The sequence below is a fragment of the Ixodes scapularis genome, unplaced genomic scaffold (genome assembly GCF_016920785.2).
Source record: "Ixodes scapularis isolate PalLabHiFi unplaced genomic scaffold, ASM1692078v2 PGA_scaffold3__209_contigs__length_174095766, whole genome shotgun sequence".
In the NCBI taxonomy this organism is placed as follows: domain Eukaryota; kingdom Metazoa; phylum Arthropoda; class Arachnida; order Ixodida; family Ixodidae; genus Ixodes; species Ixodes scapularis.
In genome coordinates, this window is record NW_024609868.1 from 50,541,705 (window position 1) to 50,560,741 (window position 19,037).

Sequence of the window (19,037 nt, forward strand, 5' to 3'; positions counted from 1 at the left end):
CTTTTCTCTGACTTGCGTTTGAATGGTTGGCTTTATGAGGAGAGATTTCGATGTGCAACTATGAATATATGCTGCTTATAGTTTCAGCGAGTTTGTTAAGGAGACACTACCAAGAAAAAAAGATTTCTGCAAAGAAAGTTGATTTTGAAAAATGCCCCATTTACATCCGTCAACATCTAGAGTATTTCCAGACAGTTTAATTTATTTACAGTGCACAGTTATTTTTTTATAAAGTATTTTCAGTCGACAAATGCTAAAGGTTGAGTACTTTGAATGTAGAGGTTTGAGTACTTTGAATGTGATTTTCTCCAATCCACTTTTTGGCATAAATCCCACTATTGTTTCAGTATGAAGCTATAGAGACTTAATATTAGTGGCTTATATGCCGAAATTGTATAGAGCTGGTGGCTATAGTCTTGCATTTTCATGTTCCTTTATTATGAAAAAATGTAATTTGCAAAACTTGGTAAATGTGAAAAAAAAACGAAATATATTTTTATAAATTTATTTATTTGAAAAATGCATATATTTTTAAAAACTTTCTTTTCATAGTAACCGGCAGCAGGTATTCCAATATGCATTCCACCAGAAAAATATTTGGTTATCAACACCATTTCTCAATGATAGATTCATTGAGCAGATTCCATGCAAAGCTATGCTTTACTTTGTTCTGGAGTGTTTACAGGGCTGAAACTTTGCATGCCCTCCTTCTATATGGCTACAAACACCACCTGCAAATATCACGCCAATTGAGTGAGCGGTTAAAGGGTTAACATTCTCAGGTAGTGTCCCCAAGTGGAGTTTTGTTTCAATATTTCTAACTGGTCAGTGTGACCCCTGAGATACACCTCTATGAAAACCTTCAGCTCGCTGGTGCGAGATGATATTATACAAATTTTATCTGACAGCATCTGCGTAAAGAATGTTTGGAACACTCTGTGTGTTAGGAAAACAACAAAACTGATGTACTTCTCTTACTTGGTGGTTGTCAAAGGTGGTCAGATGAAACTAAGTGGCTTCTTACGGTACTAGGATTTTTATGGTACCCTGTTACGTTTTCAGGGGTCAAAAGATGTGATTGTCATTGAATGTTGAAGACAATTCCAAAAGCTAAGACTAATGGTGAGCTGGTTTTTCCATGTGCGTAATGTTGATTATCCTGTGACCATGCTCTTGCTGTTTCATAAAAGATTATTTGACAAAGAATAGCTGTGCTATTCAGGCGCACATTCTGAGGCAGAAATTCTTTCCGCCATGAAACATATGTGCTACATACAATGTATCCTGGAGCAGTTGAGAAGAAGGGAAAAGTACCACTGCTGTTGAAAACCAAAGACAATTATTATCTGATGTACAACATGGGCACGGTCTTAAATGTGGCTCAGCAAAGGCTGGTCAGAATAGTGTGCACTGACAAGGTTTCAAACTTTGTGGGCTCCAGTCTTTAGCTATGGTAAATCAACGTAACCTCCAGTTTCTCCTGCATGTCAAGAGAACCATGGCAGGTGAACTTGTTGACACTTTTCCTTGTTGTCACATGGAAAGAAAAAAAAAACTCGCAAAACACCGATTGTTTTCGGACCAAGCTCTGTCTTTGGTGGACCAAACTACTGCACCACTTTAAGTCTTTGCTGATGCTTTTGTGAGGCAGGGGAGACACGTTTGGCTAACATAATCACAGCAATGCTGGCATCAGCTGACGTTCGTAACTCTGGGCAAGTGAACAGTCGAGGCAACCAAGAAATTTCTACAAGACTAACAAAAAGGCTAGCTCTTTTTGAAAGGCCTCCTTGCTTTTGTGAAAGAAGTAACTGCAAACAGGAACGGTTTCACTTTGCACTTGTGCATACTTGTAGTGTACTTTCAACTCATACCCTTTTGTCGTTAGTACTTCAAAAAACAGGTACATGGGAGTCATTAAACTGCAGCTCTGCTGCATACAGTTGCAGTAGGATGCTAGTGAGACATCAGGTATTAGCATTGTTAGTAGTTGTACGTGCACAGAGTACACAGACTTGGAAAAGCTTTTAAAGAGTCATTTTCATTGTTGACTTTCTCTAGGTAATAACAAAAAAGTTTGTTGAGAGTCATGTCATCTGTTGCATCTGTTGTGTTGATTGCAACCTCTTGCTCGCCTTTGATAGCCCACAAGGCAGAGGCCTATTGTTGGTTACAGTATGAAAATCACTTCTGGCAACTGAACAAGAGGGTGCTTCAGTCGAGTGCAGGAAGTATATTTTGCCAGTAGTGCTAGTAGCACATCGCTAAAGACACGGGCATTGTTGCGAAGATATTCTGTGCCAAGTCGAAGTGTCTCTTGTTGCTCTGCGCCGACAGTATTGGCTCAATAAACATAATGTTTATCGCTTCTGTCCTGTGATAATTTTTGGCTCGATCATAGTCTACTGGCGTTTTTGCTTATTGCTGCCTTTTGTAGGAAATTGTGGGCTATATACTGTTAGCATTCTAATCTGATCACATGTTTGCGCACCTACAGTCTGTAGTAGATTCCACACCCAATGCAGAAAGCGCTTCTTGTTTTTTAAAGGGGCATTCGCACGGGTGATGCTTTTGGGGAGGGATATGTGTGACGTCGGTGATGGTAGAACCAGCGGGACTCCCTCCCAGACTCCAGCATTCACATGGATGGCAGGGAGCCGAGAGGGACGTTAGTGTTATTAGATGCATTTGGCAGTCACACTCTCGACAACAAGGCCCGGTGCGTGCTGACGAGTAGAAAAATAAAGGCGTACATAAAACGGCAATACGCGATCATGGCGGCAGCGTTGTTAGATGCAGAAGACGGCAAACTGCTCCCTGCTAAAAAAAGACTCTTCTTGAATGGGTGGATGCAACATAAGAAATGTGGAATTCAAAACCAGTTGAATGAGGAGCAACATGAGAACAGCATTGATCAATATAGAAGACTCCTTGGGGTGCCTCAAACGACATGCGCAACAGCACAAGCCGCAAGTTAGGTGACACCTAAAGCCACCACCGGTATCCCGCAGAGAAAAATCTCTCAAGTTGGCAGACATGCGAACAAAATACCGCCAAATGCAGAGACCCCACATCAAGGCAGCCTGAGCAAAAGCTCCCGCATCCCCCTGGGATGTCTACGCCAGCGCGGCTCCGCGGAAAAATGTGACATTGTTACCACGTGATCACATCCTGGAGAGCAAAGGGAGGGATTTCTACCCCGTGCGAATACCCCATAAGAGAAGTGGAGACTTCGCAGGCCACGACTCTGGGAATCGTGTGGCCGCGGACCAATAACTACCTACCCCCAAAGTTTCGCTGACTCAATTGTCCAGGCTACAAGAGCACATTCCTGTCTTACGGGCATGTTTCACTCATTCTGGAAACCCTCCTTCTTCGATAGACAAAATTAGTGTTTGAATAGCCGGATGTACTCTTAAGCACTTTGACATCATTGTGGATGTTTTGGAGTTTCTGGCCTTTCTGTGAACACTTTTTGATGGATCTAACTCTGCTAGATTGTCAAGAGTAACCAGATCACTCAAGGTTTTTGTTTGACAGCTGCTTATAACAGCTCGGAGTCTTTATACGAATGAACATCTTGGTGCACTTTAGTATATTGAGAAATTGAACTTTTTTTACGTTATGTGAAAGACAGGCCACCAAGTGCAGTTTCTTGAAGGTATTGAGTAGTAGTGAATATATGAAGTCAATTTATACACTATAAAAGCCCAAAGGAGTCTTGGCACTTTGAAGGCCAGTCTAAACAAGACACTTGAAAAACCGTGAGTCGATACGACTCCAACATAAACTGTGTGGCGCTCCGCTTCCGTCCGTTTCTTTGCCGGGGGAAAGTTACCTCTGTCAAATATCACCTGTGTCCTCCACTCATCATGTGGGTCCGGACAGCCACTCACAAGCTCTGTTGGCTGTCGGTAAATCGCTCAAGACCCCCACTGCTCTTCCGGTCCCAAAGGAAAAGGCGGTGTTCGAAATCGTACCCAATGGACCAGAGTTACTCTCCAGCGGGTCGTGCCACATAATAACGCAGATAGAGCCACGCTGGATGCGTGTAGGTTTTCAAACGCAAAGATACAAAACCCTTACCCTGGAGTAAGATTGAGTAAATTTTAGAACACGACCAAGGATACGACAGCCTGGCAGAACAGGGGGACAGCATTGGCAGGTGGCATGTGAAATCAAGTTTGACAAGCACCAAGGTCACCGAAAAGCGGAGGAAAATTGTGATTTTGGCTCGAGGCTGTTCAAATGGACATCAAACTGCCGGACGCTTCAACTTCCACGATTTTTGACAAAGTCGTGTCGCCTCACGATTTCTGGAGTGTCCTGTTTGGACAGGCCTTAAGATGTACTTTTCGACTACTTCACACCTTTGTTTCTAAGTCATCTTTGTTATTTTTCAAATAAATAATTACTTAAAAATAGCCAGTTCATTATAATATTTAATTATACTTTGTACACTCTTCCTCGGCCCCATTAACCCAAATGGATGTGTGCATACAGCTTCTACAACAAACAATTCTCCCCTTTCAATGCAAGTGCTAGCAAAGCCAATAAAAACACAAGACTGGGCATTGCTTGTTGAGCGTGCCTACCGTGTGCACACACTGCAAGCACTGATCAAAGCAACATGCTCGCCTACTGTATGCACATGCTGCAAGAACTGTTCAAAGCAACATGCTTGCACTTGTGACTCAGACTTTGCTCCTTACTATACTCTGTTTCACCTTGTGTCGGACCGCAGGAAAGGCTACAAGCGCCAGCTCCTTGCTCTAGGGCACATCTCGGCGGCACAAGCTCTCGTGCACCAAGGGCAGCTGCCAACGCTATGAGCTCTCGCTTCTAGCCTTCGCTGCGGTACAACATAAGGTGAAATGGAGTATAGTGGGGTCGGTCAATTTGCTTTTCATGTGACAACCAGCAGTAATGCCCTCAAACATGTTAAAAAAGAAAAAAAGAAACATGTGCAAATTAATATTTTTTGTACAAACTACTGCCCGATGAAGGTGAAACTAAAGTTGTGGACAAGAGGGCACATCAAATTGACATCAGAGCAAATAAGCTATATAGTAAACTTAACCTGCTGCTTATATGTAACAACGTCCTCTATGCATTGCTACACAATGCCAAACTCTCGTAATGCCACTGTGCAAACGGTTCTGAAAATAAAAACAATTTGTTCAAATAAACACAGAACGAACCAAGAAATGTCACTGTTGCCATATCTACCCCCACAGGCACCGTGCTAAGATCACGGGGACATCCCAACACTGAGCAAACTCCATGGCCCAGACCCTGGAAAATAAAAGAAACTATCGCAAGTCCAGCACAGGAGAGCAAAGCATTCAAGCGGGTTCTACTGAAGATCACTTTCTGAAAAACAACAGCAGTGGATTTGAAAAAAAAAAAAAAAAAGAAAAAAAAAGAATACTATAGCTTTTGTGCTCGGAAAAAGCAAACAGGTGCCTGTTCCGCTAACTTCCAAAGAAGCTTGTTGGTCAGCCTAAAGCTACATGGTTAGCACCGACGAAAGCTCGATCATTGGCAGTACTGGCAGACCTTCTACCGAGACTCGATCATTCCAACCCAAACGGATTTTTCTTTGTGTTTGAAACTCAGCAGCTGTCAGCACAGTGCAGCGCGCCAACCGCAAGCTACGGAGACTGTAGTGTCCCAACATTTCCCGTGCATTAAAATATAAACAAGTTACCAACGTAAAACGCCTGTCACTCCCTCAAAGCCGCCAACCGCTTGGTGAGGGCGTCTTCCTCGGCCTGCGGTCTTCCCGTCGTGGCGATCGAGTCCGACGGTGCCAGTTCCGCCTTGTTCACCTCGTCGATCATCTCCAGCCCGCTCTCTTCGGCTACCTGCTGAATGAGCTGGTCAACTTGGGCCATTGGGGTCGTGGTGGTCGTCGCCGTGCCCATGGCATCGTCCAAAACGGCCGTCCTCACGTCCAGATCCTCGAACTGCTGCTCAAACTTCTCCATGACTGCAGACACCTTCTGTAGGTCCATCGAGTTGATGGCCTTGTCGAGTGCCTTGACCACGCCTGCCATGTTCTTGGTGACCTGTTTCATGGCCATGGCGCTCTTGATCTTGGAGGAAACGGCGTCTACCTTGGAAGCCATACGCAGGTAGTTGAGGCCCTCGTTCTTTTTGCGTATCGCGTTCTCGGCGTAGATTCGGGCGCCTTCGACGTTGCCCTGCTGGAGGGCCTTCTTAATCTTGGCCTTTTGGATCTTCTCATCTTTTTCGGCGCGCTTCGAGAGCCGCTCCAGTTGCTTGCAGCTGAACCTCAGCTGGAATATCATGTCATCCATGGCTGTGCAGTTGGAATGGAACGGAGGTCGGCTAGGAAGGGATGAAGGGGATGAAGGCGTGTCAGAGTGTGGCGGAAGTCCCCGGTGTTTTCTGCGGGTAACTCAGAGCGCGGTAACGACGCCAAACCACAAACTTTACGTCCTCTTCAACACCTCCAGGAACGGGTGTGTTCGATAGTATGCAAAATTAGTTTTACAAGGTGTGGTGCAACGTAACCACGTGACTAAATTTGAAAACGTTAACTACAATGATTTTTACAGAAGTTAATACAAATATACTTAAAAAATAAAACTAGAATACCAGACACGTGAAAATATAACAATAAATGCTCCTCTTTTTGTCTTGTGTATGAATAGATAAATAAATACATGCAGGGGAAAATTTAATTGGCTGTCGGCTAGCGCCATCTAGTCAATGCTTAGAAAGAAAGAGGTAGAGAACGCGGAATCAATTCGAGCCAACGTTACTAAACTATGATATTACAGTAATAAAAAAAGTTCCGCTTTGTTTATATTATTTTGGTTGTTTGTTGAGAAGGGTAGCCAGACATTGCGGGAAAACTGGTTTCGGTTTCGGATTACGACCCAAAAAGGCATGCTTGGTGCACGCACGTGGAAATACATTATTATACAAGCGCATGTTTTCATCGCCGCAAGAGATCGATGCCGTACGTGCTATTCGGTACAGACACATTTCATGCCCATAATTATGGTCATAGTGGCACACACCACACAAGTGAGTATGTTCGATTCGATTATCTCCAACGAGTGTCCAATGAGGTATTGCTATCGGAACACGGGAAACAATCTGAAACTCCTGGCTATCCGATTTAGTTGGTGTTTGTTTCTGAACAATGAAGTTGCGTTGCACACCCCCGTGTTGGGTTTCTCTTTCATCAAATAAAGTTCACATATACAAAACTTGCTGCCGAGAACGGAGAAACGACAGTGCGACGTTTGTCTTCGCCATCGGTGCCGGTACGCAGTCGGAGTTGTGACAAGCAACATTCATCTCGCTCTCGCGCCTTACAGGTACAGACATTCGCAGCTCTAGAGAAGGAGACGAATCATTTCCTTGCTTGAATATATATTTAGTGTGCGTTGCGCCGCATTATGCATAATACAAAGCGTTTCGCTACATTTTACCGATCACCACGAAACCGCACAGAAAGCGAGAACGTGCAATGGTGAGGCCTACGTCAACCACACCGATCAGCTCAGCTGGACCTGGGCGCGTGCCAGGGTTTAGAATGGAAGTTTCACACATACCATACGTTGAAATAAACAAGACAAAATCTGGTTATATGCAGTAACAGTACCTAAGAAAAGCACAACTGACTGCATTCGTGAGGTTTACGACAAGGTTCATGCTGCCGCCTGCGACCACCGAGGAATCTGACGAACCTCCGAATCTGCCCAATATTCGTCGCGGGAAGTTCGGAAATTTCCGAATCTGTCCGAATCCGAATCTCCAGTGATTCGTCCCATCAACCCTTAGTTGGGAAACTCACCCTTGAAAGCTGGGCCGCTGGCGTCCACCGAGACCCAGCTAAGCACGATAACAGCGCCAGCCTTTACCGACGATCGAGTTGAAACATAAAAGTTGCTTTACGTAGCTACTGCAAGATGGCCCTGCAAGATGGCGCCACCCAGAGCCGTATATTGGGAGAGTTTGGCCAGTGCGTGTGGCGATGAAGGCGCCGGAGAGAAGAAAAGTAAATGAAAGGGAGAAGAGCGCCGAAGGAGCGAGAGAGAAAGAAGGAAGCAGAGAGGGGACGACCGCCATTTTTTCGCAACGCTGTCGGAGACTGGTCGGAGAAGAGCACTGCTGAGGCTACGCGTCGTCTGCGACGGGCCGCGTCGAAGCGGCCCGTAGCAGGGTCGCGCTCGCTGTCGAAGTACTTCTTATGTTTTTGGTATCATGACCACACCACTCTCTGCGGAAAGAAGGAGGTTTCTTCTACTTTCTTCTGACATGTTCGTTTGAGGTTTTCTTTGCCCGAGAGAGTTTTCCGCTCTTTCCCTGCCAAAGAACTAGCTTTCTCGGCACGATTGATGCCCTGCATTCTTTACCTTTACTTTTTCTATAGATAGCATTTTTGACGAGATGAAGTGCACTAACTGAAGCAATCACCAGTAAGAATCGGATCTTTCTTAGGATCCCTCTCGTTCCTTCAAAACGCGTTTTGTGGATATATGTTTCGTGGACAACTTTTCACGGATATACATTTTATGGACACACAGTTCGTCGACGCTGTTTGTTTTGTGGGCACATGCCCCTGCAACGTTTTGTCGACAACGTATTTCTTCACTAAGCCGCTATGAGCTAGTACGCGATTCACTAAGGCGCGCTTAACCAAACCATGTCCCCCTCCCCCCTGTAATCCAGGCGAGATGCAAAAAGTTTGTTACGAAAATAGCAGGGTTGTGTGCGACGAAACGTCTCAGGTTTGTCGATGAAACGAACACGGGAAGCCTTTCGATCGAACGTCGCATGTCGATGAAACAATCCGTAGATAAACATCAGTCGACGGACTGAATGTCACCGGGCAAAAATTTAGATCCGGATCTGCGGATATCCACATCCGCAGCCCCTGACATCTGCATCCGATCCGCAATCCACCAAAATCCGTCTAAATTTTATCCGGATCCGCCAGTTTACTGCGGATATCTGCAGATATCCGCGGATATGTAGGGCTTTATTCATCTTCATCATCTTTTTTTTTTTGGCTATTATATCATGGAAGTAAAAAAAAAAAAAAGAAAAGAGAAAGAAAAGTAAGCTTTCTACGCAGTGGCGAGACAGGGAAGCAAGATCCGACTGCAGAGCCACTAGTTCTCGTGACCGCCACCTGGGCCACTCGCCTCTGCAGGCAAGAATAGGGAGCTGCGAAACTGAGCTTGCTCCAGTAACGTTGCTAGTAACGTGGCAACGTTGGTTCGAGCGTTCGCCACACAGACGCGAGGTACCACAGGTCCACAGGCTCGAGGGCCCGCAAGCTTGAGGGGACATGTACAGTTACCTACACGAAAACAAATTTAAAAAGGCCATTTCCTCCTCTGTTAATGAAACAGACGGAAAGCTGACACATCAGTGCTCGCCCATGCTTAGGATAATAAAAGCTTCAAAAACCTCCCCGCTGCGTTTTTCCCAGTACCTGCCTATTATCTTGGCGTTTGCTAAGGAGAGCTACAAATACAGGATCTACAATGCTGCAAACTTTTATTATCTTAAGCAAGGGCGAGCGATATATGTGTCAACTTTCCGTATGTTTCATTAACAGAGGAGGAGATGGCCTTTTTAAAATCTTTCGTGTGGGTAACTTTACGTGTCCCCCTTGAGCTTGCGGGCCCCTAAGCCTGTGTGGCCAACGCTCCAACTGATTCCGCCATCTGTACCTCTTTCTTTTCTTCTTTCAACAAAACATGGCTTGCGAGTGTGCGCTTGTCTGTTGTCTGTATGTGTTCCTCTTCTCTGTCCCTGTCCTTTTGCGCACAAGTAATGTAGAAAGTTGGGCGAGTTGGTATAAACTGAACACAGTTACAGTACTGCAACTATGTTCAATCTATATCAACTTGCCCACTGTCTACATTATACTAACGCTTACAAAAAAAACAATAGTAATGCGACATCATAGCTGTACAATCGTTTAGTTATGGTGTAGCATAGTATAGTAGTTGTCGTTGAAAACAAAAGATGGGCATAGATTCATGTGATGGAAGCCTCTTTGCCCAAACCAAAGCTGTGCATATATAGCGAGAGTTTGGTCAATGGGAGGAGCTGGCAGAGCCAGGGCGATCACCACACAGATAGAGGGCTTGCCTAGAGTCACTAAATAAAGCTACGCTTACAGAGTACCGAAACTCCCAAACTACGCGTCTGAAGCATGTCAGGGGCCGCCATCTTGACTCCGCGTGCAGATGGAGGAGTGACTGTAGCTGAGCCAAGCCAAGCTGTATCCGTCGACTGCTACAGCTGCCGCAATCGCAACTGTGGCAGCGAATCAGTCGTGTTGTTTGTATCTCGACGTAACAGGGAAAACGCGCGTGCTGAGCGACGGACTTCAGCGTGTGTGCGCAAAAAACAGCAAACAGCAGCAGGCAGAGGATTGCTGGACCCAAGATGGTGGCGTTAAAAAAACGCGATGATGATGATAGCGACTCACGTGACTGCCACTGTCCAATGATGCCGCAGCGAACCAGAATATTGTTGAATAGAGCGACTGTATTGTCGGCAAAATACCAAAGAAAAGGAATGTGGTACTCTGAAAGCGTAGCTTATTTAGTGACTTTAGGCTTGCCATGCTCTCTTGGCCAACCAGAAGCCGAAAAGAAGCCCCTAGCGGTGGTAGCAAGAAACAGTTTTAATAAGAGCGTAAGGGTTAACTGCAGTAACCCTTCACGGTTGAATATATGGTCACGTCGTGTTTAGATTATAATCACGCAAAAAGATGTAAGAAATGAATGTGCTGCTCGAACTCTGTTTTGCTCGGACAGAATGTGACCGCTCGGACGGCAGATACCAGGCCTTCGGCGCCTGGCGTACGAATTCGATCGTTCCGCTAGTCGCACTCTTCCACCATGAGTTTGGATGGCTGTGATTGAAACATCACGAGTACCATATTTTCAGTCACCGAGAGCTACTTCGACACACTTATTGATTTCATTTCTCGCGACTACCACCAGGGTATTATTTCAGGCCTCTGGTTGGCCACGTTCAAATTTGTGAAGACGCCCTAGAACACGCCCAGCCTGCTTTCGGCCAATGGCGCCTCCTTGATCATTTGCCTCCTATACTTCCCAATGAACGGCCAAACTATCTCTATATATGGCTCTGGTCCAAGCTACGTACCCTATCCAGTTCAAGCTACCTTATCCGGTTCAAACAGGAATCTTGAGGCGACATGACTCCGACATTCGTACGGCAATCCGTCTCTGTCCGTTTTTGTTTCCCGGGGGAAAAGTTCCTTCTGTCAAATACCTTGAGCATGCTTATCATGTAGGTCCGGACAGCCACTCACAAGGTCGGGTGGCTGTCGGTCAATCGTTCAAGGCAACCACTTCTCTTCAGGTCCCGAAAACGGAAAGGGGAAGGGCTGTGTTCGAAATCTTATTCAAATGGATCCAAGCTACTCCTGCGGGTTGTGTCGCGTGACAACACAGATAGAGCGATGCTGGATGCGGGTAGGTTTTCGAACTCAAAGGTACAAAACCCTTACCCTGGAGCAAGATTGAGTCAATTTTGGAACACGCCCAAGGATACAAAGGCCCAGCAGAACAGATGGACAGCATTGGCAGGTGGCATGTGACGTCAAGTCTGACGAGCACCGAGGTGACCGAAAAGCGGAGGAAGCGAGGAGGAAAATCGTGATTTTGGCTTGGTGGTGTCCAAACCATAGAGTTAAAATAGTTTTAGGGAACCGTTCTTGCTCATCCGATACAATACCGTGGGCCCTCCGGCACGAATTGTGCAAGCACTACCGCAGAAGACTCCCATCTGTACAGTTCGTACCAAAGTGCCCATATTGTACCGTACTGGATGTGCAAAGACTGTTCCCTAAAACCCTCCATTATGATGTATGCTATAAGGTTCAACTGACACTAAATTGACTTCCGGTAATGCGTTTATATGGGAAAAAGTGAGTCCATTTTCTCCCTGTGCTCGATTATTAAAGCAAATATTCAGAATTGATACATACTAGGTAGCTTGAAACATCTCAGTCAGGCAAACAAAATAATTGGTCTGTGACGACGTTTTAGAGCGCAGCTCTTAGGCGCCCGTTTCCAGCTTGAGCAGCGTCGCACCGTAACCGCGCGTTGCATCATGGGACGTTTCCCACAATGATGTCACACGTGACGTCACGGTCACTCGTGAAGGCCACGACGAAGGTCACGACCTTCACTTCATGAGTGACGTCACGAGGGAGTAGGCAGGGGGGGGAAGGACGAGGGCAGGAGAATGAGAGGAGGAGGGAGGATGGGGACAAGGAGACCGGGAGGACGAGGAGCATACCCTCCTCTCTGTAACATGCCCTCCTCCTCCTCAAGAACTACTCAAATTCGGCATAACAGGGAGTTGTAGACGTCTTTCATTTATTTCTTTCAAATTCATTGCATTAAAGACGGTACTAAAAAATGGCTTCATACGTTTATTTATGTGCACTGTCGGGCACTGCTAGCTCAAACACGACGCTGGCGCTTTTCAGCATGGGGGGATATACGTGCCAAACGAATGAAGGACATCCGGAAAGTCAAAAGAGACGGCAAGAACGATGCAGTAACATTGGATCAGTAGCTCCCAGTGCATGTAAAATCAAAATACATTGAAGGTCACGTAATATAGTCTGATTTTCAATAAGTACTGCTTTATTTTTTCTGCTGTGTGCGAAGATACTTGTTCTACGTTCAAAACACCTGTACGCTCAAAATCTTTGAGAACATGTGCCCAATAAAAGCTGTCTGGCAGAGGAAATATTAAAAAGAGACACCTTTCATAGCCGACATACTTTCTTCACATTTTGAATGTTTTCAGCCGTTCGTAATGATGGATGACGGGGTCATTTTTATATAGTGACAGGACTGGCATATTAGCAATATATAAGCGTTACCGGAATGCTGGCAAACCTTGAACACACTATATTCCTTTCGATTATTATTTTGCTTAGAATCGTCACTAGCTTTTCACCTGCTGTGGAACACAGGTTTGGGTCTGAAGTATAGCAAAGTTAAACATCGTTCACTGATGAAGAAAAATGTGATAACTAAAGCAATTACACTTTTACAATGTTAATAAAGGTACACACTATTTGTTACGACCCAAATAACAAAAGTGCTTAATGTTATTTTCCGGCGGTGACACAAAATGCACATGCTTTCTCCCATAGGAATGCACAGGAGCACCACAGAAGTAGACTGGTTACTGTCTGCTTCAATTCACATCACGGAAGTCTCATAGATATATACTAGCGCCAGTTGAACCTTTATCGTGCATTATAATAACTCAATGGCATGGGCGTACCAACCGGGGGGGGGGGGGGGGGGGGGGGCAAGGATGTGTTTTGCCCCCCCCCCCCCTTGAAACATGCCACCACTCGGCAGGGAAAACACTGGCCGGCGACACCCAAGGAATGCCAAGGGCGCCGCCCCCAGCCCTGGGGTGGGGGGGGGGGGGGATCTGGTTTGCCCCCCCCCCCCCCCCCCCCCCCCCTCAAAAACAAGTTGGTACGCCACTGCTCAATGGTTCATACAGACATTATGCAGACTAGCTGCTGGACGCTTTAACTTTTACAATTTTTGCCAGAGTCGTGTCGCCTCACAATTCCCGTTTGGACAGGCCTTTACGGATCAAAAGGCCGCTTTGTTGAAGCGAGTCGAAGCTTTTGAGGGATGTTTCAACGCTTATGATGCACATTGTTTTTTGTACAATGGCATGCAAGTGCAAAGTTTGATCGAACTTGTTAGTGTGCGGGTAAACAACAAAAGGAGTGCTGTTTAGGCCTTTTGCAACTGTGAAGCTGCTTATTATTTATTTGCCCTCTTTTTCAATAATTTATTTATCTTTTTGGTCAAATACAACTTCCCAACAATGGTGCATTGTTGGGAAGTTGCATTTGACCAAAAAGATAAATAATGTCTCTGACATTTATGGCTTCGAGAGTAAATTGACTTGTTACCCTCCCACCCTTCTTGTTGGCCAAGCAGAGAGGGAAGATGGCTTTTTATAAACTTGGGAGTCAAAGATAATCCACAATGAGACAAAAGGCGATGTTTAGAGAGCCGTATCTAGGTCACAGCGTCTTAACCACTAAAGCCAGTTGTTCTCAACAAGCCAACAGGATGTAGCTGAGGTTTTTGGGTACAAATAGCATGGTCAAATCCAAATAGTGGGGTTGAAGAGATCAGAGAAGCCTTGCAAAAGTGTAGTTTTCCAGCCAGTCAATCTCCAACCCAGACGCGTGCCCATGTGGCAGCACCTATATTTGAAAAAAGTTGGATTATGTCATGAACTTACCGTCGCCATATGCGAATGTCAGGGCTGGTTGGTGTAACTGTTTCGGCTTTAACTCATATATTATCGACGTCATACACGTCAGACAAATTGGCACATCTTGTCAAAGATTGAAAGCTATGTATGGCTCCTGTGAGCCAATCAAAGCAAAGGAGCGATGCACATGACTGCTCTCTACAGGAGGAACGAACACACTGAGGATATGTTGTTATATGCTTCACTCCAATGCTCTGAGTGGCTTGCCGAGGTCAAGCTTTCATGGTATGTTGAAACATAGTACATACTCTGGTTCACCTTGCGATAGACCACATAGGTAACTATGAGCGAGCCATCGAAGCCAGTCCAATGCCATGGGCGTGTCATGCGACCTCCGAAAGGAGCGCTCCGACGAGGATAGCAGACGCAACTTCTTACATTTCACCATAACTTGATCAACAGCAAGAGCTACAGTCCCTTCGAGCCAATCGAAGCGATGAAGGTAAAGCACGTAGCAGCCCTTACTGGAGGTAGTGTCACTAGAGAGTAACTGAAGCAGTTGGAAAAGAGGTGAAGAAGGAACTCCACTCTTACCTTGCTTTTGCCTTCCTAGAAGATGAGCCCGTCACTCAAAACTCGTACAAAAGTGCCTCTCTCCTCTCTCTCCTTTATCAGCACTGCGTGCAACTACTGGTAAGAAAGAGTATAATTACGTGTCTCCCTCCAACATACTGATTGGCTCACTGGGACCTTGGCCTACGCCGTTTGCTGAGTTACAGTGGGGCAGAATATAGTGGGACAACACTGGGCTCTATAACTGCACTGAAGTGCAAAAGAGAAGCAACTGCTCAGTTGTCGTGGTCTGGGTCCTCTTTAGTGTCAGAGTGGGAACATAGGTGGTACACAGAGCAACAATGCTACACAATCGAATGAGAGAATGTTTTCGCGCAAGACTCGGCAAATAGATACCGGTAAAGAAGCTACTGTGGCACGCCAGGCCACTGACACGCCGGAAAGCTGTACAGTTGGGAAACAATGCATCGGCCAAACAGAAAAAGCAACTGAACGTCAATGTGTAAAAATGAATAGCAACGTTTCGCTTTTCTTCTTTTCATCTTGGACCAGGTCAGGAACACCAATTTACATATTTTGCTTGGAAACATCGCTGCACAACAGCTACAGCAAAAGACAACTGTATATAGAAAAATATTTTTTTCTCAAATATTTTATGGGCACGACAGATACCACTAGCCGACTTAACTTGGAGGGGCAAGTTTGCATGTCAACTCCTTAAAAAAAAAAAAAAAAAAAAAAAATATATATATATATATAAATATATATATATATGTCCGAATTGAATTTTCCGAGTTTGCAGCACAATAACTAACCATCTGATAATTGGGGGTATATTGCGAGTTAATGATGGCATGCTATGAGGCAGGGTCGGACCAATATTACCTTGAGTGAGCATAATGCATCGAGTAGTCATGCATTATTAGATGCAATGATTTCTCATACTGTCATGTTAGAGAGTTAGTGCCCTCATGCTCTATTAAAAATTTTATTTATGTTTCAGTGAAGGGGAAAACCTCACCTTTGCAATCGCTCTATTTCTGAGCTCTTTTCTCAAAGACAATCCCAACTACACACATACAAAAAGGATTTCATAAAATAAGTTTAGCTGCTATTAAACCTGTGTATATCTATTAGGTATGTTGCAATAAAGGGCACTGTGTTAACTAAGGTGCACCTTATCCAGCGAACCTCATGTGTAGTGTGCCTATAAGTTTCCCTGACGAGATATTTCAGAAGCCCGTATCAAGCCAGCACTCTTGTGCAGTAAAAAACAGGTGATGAGTTTTATGAGAGCAATACTTTTATAACCATGCAAGTGAAACTTGGTGAAGGACAAACACCACGTAAACCTGCCATTAAAAAAGAGAAAAAAAAAAAAGTATGTTGTTTTGGAAGTGAGAGATAACGTGCAAATGTACAGCGCTGCAGCTTTCAAGGGAAGCTTACATACAACTTAAAAAAGGGTCTCAGAGAGCAAAAGGTATCAGCATAACCTATACTAAGTATATTTCTGTCAAGCTGCATTGAGGTCATGCAGAGGAAGATGATAAAAGAGGAATACACATACTAAGCACTAAGGAATGGGCAATTTTGGGTCCGAGTTAGGACAATGTGTAACAACAAATACTCTTTTCGTCTTCTTTCCACTGACAGCATCATCTTACTGTCTCGGTGCTATGGTACTCGTGATACTAAGCAACATGATGAACATGCAAGTTTGCCCACACTAAAAATCAGGAGTGGCAACTGCACTTAAACTTCCAAGCTTTGGCTTACATGCCAATTTACTTGGAGCTTTAGCCTGCATGTGTTGTAGGGATCTAATGTAAGCAAGCTTACAAGGGTCATCTATGCAAGTTTATTTCAGTGTAATACGTTCACATTAGTTCTTTGGAAAAATAAATATGCCTCACAGATTTCTATATATACAAATTCTGTCTGGGTGGAAATAAACTTAGCCATGACAAAAATTTGATATTATGATTCAAATTAATTAAATATAGAGAAAATATTTAACATATTTGAATAAATGAATTTCTCACTAATTTACCTCACTTCAAGTTGTACACGGTTTGATTCAGGCACTTCATTTCGCTCGAAGCAAACATGTAAGAACCACCCAAAAAGAACTTATAAAATTTAACATAAATATATGGATGTCATTCCAACTGCGGTCTTTTATCGAAAATAATCGAGCCTTTCGTCAAGATGGCCCTTCGACAGAACAGTCACCATTATTGTAGTCTTAAAAACATTTCACAGAACAGCTATAAAAGCCCTGGATGTAAATTATTCAATATTCAGGCTCCTAAACAACGCTCTCACATTCTTTTAACAGACATGTAAACCTTGAGTGATTCACTTACATTTGCGCCTTGCTCCCAAATCTCACATTTTACAGCCATACCGAAGAAACAATTGGAAACACAGGTCAAATGCAGTCTGAGACAAACCTACACACCATTCAAATTTAAGATCACGTTCAATCTCAAGTCTAAAAATTGAAATTGGAATAGAAAAACTCTAGAGAAAACAGACACCACACACAATTTGCTTGCACTAAGATCACCAAATTGGCCATTGGGCACCAAGCCACAATAACGTGAACAACTTTATGGCAAACAACAAAACCCAGGCTTAAATATTTCTCCCAAACACAATGTTGCTTTCCTAATGCACCATACCAGATGGGAAAAGAGAGTTGTCACAGCTATCACAAGGCAGCATCGCAGTAATTGGAAAAACGTGACATGGCCTGTTGATGACCAATCTGTCCACTATATGTACTTTTATGGTCCTTCACACCCTAACGAACACGTAAAACCACTTCTACAAGTGATGCAAGCTTCAGCAGCTCGCTCTAGCAGTCGCAGACACCCAAACGACAGCAGAAGCCATTCGCTCGACACAACCCATACGACCTAAGAGGACAAATAATGAGACACGCACACTTTTGACGACAGGCGCGGCTATCGAAACAATTATCAACAATAACAAACAGGAGCAGCAGGTGATGAGTGTCAAGAGTGGTTACTTTGAAGCCTGCTCAACTGCACGCTCTGTATTTGCCTTGCACTTGGCCGAAACAAAGCGCACGGCTCCTCGTTCCGAGATACTGGTACAGCAGACGAGAATAAAACGAAGCTCTTAAGACTGCTTGGAAAGAACGCCCACTAAAAGAAGCACCGCGGCTACCACTCAGGATGCGGTGTAGCGCTGCAGCAGAACAGTCTGACACCCGTCGCACACCCGCACCGGCTTTGCGGACGACGGCAGGGGCATGGTGTTGTCGGAGCAGGCGTTGCAGAAGATCTCGCCGCAGCTGCGACAATGATGCTGGAACGGAGAGATTAGAGATCAATATGCAAACTGCTGCACGTTGTGCCTTAATGCTTCAATGGCCACCTTAAAGGTCACATGTTGGGACCATTAAGGTGCTTCAAGAGACTGAAAAGTTCACCGGAAGTGGTTAAGCGTGTACATTTCAAACTGACAAAAACTGTGGTAGATAGAGGCACCTTAGCCCCCAAAGATTAGGTAGAGAATGGACAACCAGAAATGCAAACCTCTAATTTGGAGATTCTGTGGTTGCACCCTTTGTCCCCACTTTGCAGAGGTTATACGTCTATATCAAATTAACTAGCTTGCATCCCTACTTTGACTTCACAGACAGTAGGCAACAGCGACGAAGGGGTAGCAAAAACTCACTTTAGAGGTGAAGAGGAACCTCCATACATGCCAGGCTAGTCCTGGATGGGATGCAACCGGAGGGGAGGTGAACGCAAAGGTGGAGGTCTAAGCATGTTAGTTAAAGGACAAAACTGGGAAAGAGAGAAGGAAAGCTGCAGAGAACACTTATGGCTAAAAGGTAGGGTAACAGATCTGAACATTCGTTTCAGGTTTGCTTACCTGAAAAGAGAAAATGTCTCAAGGGAGGAAAATACAGAACACTCTACATGTATATCGAGGGACATCAGAGAAATTGGAATTAATCAGGAAATAATTATCATATGAGACATGAAAGCCCACTTAGAAGAGTTTGACGGATTCACAGATACAACCGAAAAGTTGCTAGAAGAATTCTATGATGCCTTGGACCTAGTGTTAGTTAATGCACAAGTAAAATACGACAGGAAAATAACCTGGGGAAGAAA

The 19,037-nt window shown here is 44.6% G+C and overlaps 2 protein-coding genes across 4 annotated transcripts in view; both read right to left on the minus strand.

Annotated features, from left to right (window-relative positions):
• Positions 1-4,429: 4,429 nt before the first annotated feature.
• LOC8040448 (charged multivesicular body protein 1a) lies at positions 4,430-7,928 on the minus strand. Its single transcript, XM_040210841.3, has 2 exons — positions 7,835-7,928; positions 4,430-6,354 (listed from the first exon to the last, which is right to left on the minus strand). The coding sequence occupies exon 2, from the start codon at positions 6,321-6,323 to the stop codon at positions 5,727-5,729; it is 597 nt and encodes a 198-aa protein (XP_040066775.1). The 5' UTR covers positions 6,324-6,354; positions 7,835-7,928; the 3' UTR covers positions 4,430-5,726.
• Positions 7,929-16,249: 8,321 nt separating this feature from the next.
• Positions 16,250-19,037, minus strand: part of LOC8040449 (RUN and FYVE domain-containing protein 2) — a 38,480-nt gene continuing 35,692 nt past the window's right edge. For all 3 annotated transcript variants that reach the window (XM_029976538.3, XM_029976539.3, XM_029976540.3), the window contains one exon: positions 16,250-18,219. In XM_029976538.3, the coding sequence (XP_029832398.2) occupies positions 18,082-18,219 (138 nt within the window). In that variant the 3' untranslated portion in view covers positions 16,250-18,081. The remainder of the gene's footprint in view (positions 18,220-19,037) is intronic.